This window comes from Pelodiscus sinensis, chromosome 30, assembly GCF_052426305.1.
Source record: "Pelodiscus sinensis isolate ZL-2025 chromosome 30, ASM5242630v1, whole genome shotgun sequence".
Lineage (NCBI taxonomy): Eukaryota > Metazoa > Chordata > Testudines > Trionychidae > Pelodiscus > Pelodiscus sinensis.
This window is the reverse complement of record NC_143081.1, coordinates 3,316,526-3,322,279: the sequence shown is the minus strand read 5'-3', so window position 1 is coordinate 3,322,279 and position 5,754 is coordinate 3,316,526. Positions and strand designations below refer to the sequence as shown.

At 57.3% G+C, this 5,754-nt stretch overlaps 1 protein-coding gene across 1 annotated transcript; it reads left to right on the top strand.

Moving 5' to 3' along the window:
- Positions 1-237: 237 nt before the first annotated feature.
- On the top strand, positions 238-5,519 carry LOC142821053 (mast cell protease 1A-like). The gene is made up of 5 exons (XM_089774319.1): positions 238-304; positions 2,387-2,534; positions 3,025-3,160; positions 4,326-4,598; positions 4,862-5,519. The coding sequence occupies exons 1-5, from the start codon at positions 238-240 to the stop codon at positions 5,015-5,017; spliced, it is 780 nt and encodes a 259-aa protein (XP_089630445.1). The 3' UTR covers positions 5,018-5,519.
- The last annotated feature ends 235 nt before the right edge of the window (positions 5,520-5,754 follow it).

Here is a 5,754-nt window from a genome sequence, read left to right as displayed (position 1 = left end):
TGGAGCCCTGTTCCCGGATGCTCTTGGGGCAGAGGGACTTTCCTCTAGAGGGAGGCTGTTTTCCAGACACCGCCCCCTTCCTCCTGCCCCCACAGGTCAGCAGCCTGTTGCTGAGGTTTCTGTGGGCACCTGGGTTGTGACAGCTCCCCAAGTGGGCAGCCCCCATGTGATCGCCGGTTTCCGGCTGGCTTTATCAATTCCCTGGGGCTGAGTCACAAGCCCTGTTGCTTTCCCCAGATGGTGACGATGCTGATCCTGATCCTGCTGCCTGTGGCCTTTCTCCTGCCCCCCGGCACTGGGGCTGGTGAGTGTGGGGAGGAACAGGGATTGTGGGGACAGAGTGGGGAGTTTTCTGGGTTGTGTGCAAATCCCAGCTCCTCCCCAGAGTCAGATGCAAGGGCTGGCCAGAAACAAAGGGGTTTTGATGGATGCAGCCCTGGCCTAATGGTTTCTGGCTGAGCCTGAGGCCTCGAAATCCTTTTTCTTAATCTGTCCTTGGTGGGAACCAGTTCTCCTGGGTGGTACCTCCAACCGAGGAGTGGAGTCTAGTGGTCAGAGCAGGGGGGTTGGAAGTCAGGACTCCTGGGTCTTTGTTCCTTCTCCCTTTGTCAGTGTTGTGATTCTAAATGGAAGTTTTTGGGGCAAGACTCAGTGCCGAGCCGGGCACAAGGAAACCCTGATCTCTCTTGGCATCTGGGCAGCCTTGATCCAGATTGGTGGCCCCAGATGCAAATAGCAGCAGCGGATTTTCAAAACAGCCTTTGATGGGTAGGAGGAATGCCGGCCGTCAAGTGAAACAGCAGATGTCACTTGCAGGCTGTTTGTAGCATTAACCTTCTCCTAAGATCTATTGGTTTTTTTTTCCCTAATGACTCATTCACTGCCCTGAATATCCCTTCCCCACCCCCTTATTAAATGGGTTTGTCAGAATCACATAATAATAATCTTACTATGAAGAATATGGAGTAAAGGATCACAGACTTAGCCGGGCAGGTAATACTGAGGATCTCCCATGAACACTTGACTTACTGCCATGGGGGAGAGTCACAAATCAGAGAATCCTAGAACACGAGAACTGGAAGGGACCTTGAGAGGTCATTGAGTCCAGTCCCCTGCCCTCATGGCAGGACCAAGCATCATCTGGACCATCCCTGATAGGTGTCTCTCCAACTTGATCTTCAATATCTCCAGGGATGGAGATGCCACAACCTCCCTGGGCAATTTATTCCAGTGCTTACCCACCCTGACAGGTAGGATGTTTTTCCTAATGTGCAACCTAAACCTCCCTTGCTGCAATTTAAGCCCATTGCTTCTTGTCCGATCCTCATTAGCCAAGGAGAAAAATTTCTCCTCCTTCTCCTTGTAACACCCTTTTAGATACTTGAAAACCCCTATCACGTCCCCTCTCCGTCTTCTCCTTTCCAAACTAAACAAGCTCAATTCTTTCAGCCTTCCCTCATAACTCATGTTCTCCAGACCTCTCCTCATTCTTGTTGCTCTTCTCTGGACTTTCTCCAATTTCTCCACAGCTTTCGTGAAATTTGTTTCCCAGAGCTGGACACAACACTCCAGTTGAGGGTTAATTAGCACAGTGTAGAGCGGGAGAATGACTTCTCGAGTCTTGCTCACAACACTCCTGTTCATGCTGTGCAGATTCATGTTGGCTTTTTTTGCGACAGCATCACACTGTTGACTCCTATTTGACCTGTGGGCCATTCTGACCCCTCAATCCTTCTCTGCAGGACTCCTTCCTAGACAGCCGCTTCCCATTCTTTGTTTGTGAAAGGGATTGTTCATTTCACCTTCTTTCAGAGGGGTACCACAAGCTCTTTAACCACAAGTGAGACATTTTAAGCGGAGCTTGCCTTCTGAGGGATCATCTGAAAACTCATAATTTGCTGATCATCATTGTCCTGATAAAATATGCGTGGCATCAAAAGTCATCAGATTCTACTGCATCTTCCCAGTCTGGGAAGCAGCCATTAGTCAACACCTCAATTTTCCATTGGACTAAATATTTGGGGGGCTAGGCTTGGAAAGTCTTGTCTGGTCACTGTGCATGGATGGGGGCTGCAGGAGCTAATCTGGGGTGACAACGGTCCCCACACTGGTGACTCAACACAAAGCAATTACAGACCCAGGCGCAGTGTGTTAGACACTGATTTTCCACCCAGCGAGGTCAGAGCTGTAGACTTGCCCTCCAGCTCTACGGGGCACCCAGAGTAGGGAAGAGCTGTCTGGGAGGAAGAATATCTGACATGGGGGTCTCCAGTAGAGCATTGCAGGGACTTGGATGAGGCTGCGGGGGCTCCCCTTCGGGATGAGGAGCTCAGTCCCAACCCAGAGAGGTTATGGAGCACTGTGTGTGAACGTGCTCTCCCCCTAGGCGAGATCATCGGGGGATGGCAAGCCAGGCCCCACTCCAGGCCCTACATGGCCTATCTGAAAATACAACATGGAAATCAGAGTTTCTCCTGTGGAGGGTTCCTGGTGGTGAAGAACTTTGTGCTGACGGCTGCTCACTGCCTGGGAGAGTAAGTGCCTCTGGGCTGGGACGTGAGGGTAGGTGGGATCAATGGGGGATCAGGATCTGGAAGCTCTGGTACCACCATGGGTGAGCAGCGGAGGGGCAGGGGTTGGCCAGGCTGGGGAGCAGAGCCCAGGGGTTTGATCTGCTCAGGAGGTGTCAGCGAGTTTCTAGGAGCCTCTGCAACCCACGGCCCAGCCCCAGCGCTGGGGAAATCAATGGGGGTGAGGCCAGTGAGCCCAGCTGGGGTCTGACCCCTTGCCCAGTGTGGGGCAGGGAGGGGTCACAGCCCCAGAGCAGGTCTGTGGGGTGCTGGGCTGGGGGGGATGTAGGCTTGGCTTGGAGCTGACCACGTGCAGAGTGTGATCTTGATCCCATGCCCAGGGCTTACCCTGGGATCTGAGCCAGGTCACTGTCCCCACTCCTGACCAATCCCGCATTGCATCTACCCTCAAGATGCTAACGGCCCATCCATGGGCTGCTCTCAACTTTTACAGCAACGTCACTGTCATCCTGGGAGCTCACAACATCCACGAACAGGAACCAAGCCAGCAAGTGATCCCCGTGCGCCGGCAAATCCCCCACCCGCAATATGATAATACATCTTTTAACAATGACATCATGTTGCTGCAGGTACCACCCCATCCCATCCCCCACCCCCAGTGACCTCACACTGCTGCAGGTACCACCCCATCCCATCCCCCACCCCCAGTGACCTCACACTGCTGCAGGTACCGCCCCATCCCATCCCCCACCCCCAGTGACCTCACACTGCTGCAGGTACCACCCCCATCCCATCCCCCACCCCCAGTGACCTCACACTGCTGCAGATACCACCCCATCCCATCCCCCACCCCCAGTGACCTCACACTGCTGCAGGTACCACCCCCATCCCTTCCCCCAGCCCCAGTGACCTCACACTGCTGCAGATACCACCCCATCCCATCCCCCACCCCCAGTGACCTCACACTGCTGCAGGTACCACCCCCATCCCTTCCCCCAGCCCCAGTGACCTCACACTGCTGCAGATACCACCCCATCCCATCCCCCACCCCCAGTGACCTCACACTGCTGCAGGTACCAGCCCCATCCCATCCCCCACCCCCAGTGACCTCACACTGCTGCAGGTACCGCCCCCATCCCATCCCTCACCCCCAGTGACCTCACACTGCTGCAGGTACCGCCCCCATCCCATCCCCCACCCCCAGTGACCTCACACTGCTGCAGATACCGCCCCATCCCATCCCCCACCCCCAGTGACCTCACACTGCTGCAGGTACCGCCCCCATCCCATCCCCCACCCCCAGTGACCTCACACTGCTGCAGGTACCGCCCCCATCCCATCCCCCACCCCCAGTGACCTCACGCTGCTGCAGGTACCTCCCCCATCCCATCCCCCACCCCCAGTGACCTCACACTGCTGCAGGTACCGCCCCCATCCCATCCCCCACCCCCAGTGACCTCACACTGCTGCAGGTACCGCCCCATCCCATCCCCCACCCCAGTGACCTCACTCTGCTGCAGGTACCACCCCATCCCATCCCCCACCCCCAGTGACCTCACACTGCTGCAGGTACCGCCCCCATCCCATCCCCCGCCCCCAGTGACCTCACACTGCTGCAGGTACCACCCCCATCCCATCCCCCACCCCCAGTGACCTCACACTGCTGCAGGTATCACCCCCATCCCATCTCCCAGCCTCAGTGAGCCTGTACTTGTGGGTTTCCCAGATGTTTCGCTGTCTCCGTGTGACTGACATGGATCCGGAGTTTGAGTGACATTGTTCTTTCCCTCTCAGCTGGAGGAGGAAGCAGTTCTGAACAGTTTGGTGGGTCCCATCGCCCTGCCCCGTGCCCACCAGAGAGTGAAGCCCGGGACCCTGTGCACCGTCGCCGGATGGGGCAGTGTGATGTCATATGCTCCGCTTTTTCCGGACACCCTGTGGGAAGTGGACGTGGTGGTGATGCCGGACGCCGCGTGTCCGAGAAATCCTTACTGGGTGTATCGTCTCTATGACCCCTCCACCATGATGTGTGTGGGGGACCCAGCCCAGTTGTACGACTCTGCAAAGGTACCTCCCCTCCTGGCTTCCACTCCCCGGGTAGGTTTCGATTGACAAAGCTGGGGGCATGCGTCAGCCGTAGGAGTGGGATGTTCCCATCAGGCCTCACTGCACCAGGCAGAAACCAGCTGGAGAGAGGGAGGTGGGGTATGGACTCCCAGCTGGAGCATGGGAGGGGCCACGTAGAGACCGGGCGGGTGTCACTGGGCCGCGGATCAGCAAGAAACGACTCCCTGTGTTCGTTTCAACTTGTGGCTTCTTCCGTTTCGCAGGGCGACTCCGGGGGGCCCCTGGTGTGCAGAAGAAGAGCCCAGGGCATCGTCTCCTGGGGGCCTGATAAAGCCCCCGGGGTCTACACGAAAATCTCCGCCTTTGTCCCCTGGATAAAAGAGACGATGAGGAGGCAGCAGGCCGGAGCCAGACTGTGACCGGAGCAGCACTGCTTCTGTGATTTGGAGGGGCCCGAATATAGATGCCCCGCCCCCCTCAGGCTGAGGCGCCCCCACTCCCACAGTTTTTGCTTCACTCGGGGAGCTCCCAAACCCATGAGAATCTAGGTCGGAACCTAGGGGAGTTAGGAACTTCATGCAACCCCTTTTCTTAACCCTTTGGCTGCCTCTTCCCAGGTTCATGTCGCCTGGGGTGCTGGCCATGAGCCCAGCCCTGGGGCAGAGCTGGCGGTTCGGGGTCTGCCCCGTGTCAGCCGGATGGGTGATGGTTCTGGAAGATCCTCACCATCCCCTGCCCGCCTGGCCCATGTGAATCCTGCCACCAGCTCTCTGTTCACGGTTTGTTCCCAGGGGTCCAGCGCCCGTCCCACATCCCCCCAGCGCCGGCCAGGCCAGCTGTCAAGGACCGGCGCGAAGGCCACACTGAGCAATGCAGATCCATCCGCAGGGCTGAGCCCTCCTTCCCAGCTCCCCCGCCCCCGGCCTGCCACGTTTCACTCCCTGCTTTGTACCCAGCACAGAATAAAAACGAAGTTACAAAAAAGTGTCTCGGGGACTGAGCGACCCACGAAATCCAGAGCCGCCGCTGCATGTGCCAGGACTGGGGTGGGGAAGTGGGGCAGGATTTCACCCCTCCGGGGAAAGGCTGGATTTGTAGTTCATGCCCTAGGCTGGGACCCTGTCAAGGCTGTTCCCCACTCTGGCATGACAAAAGC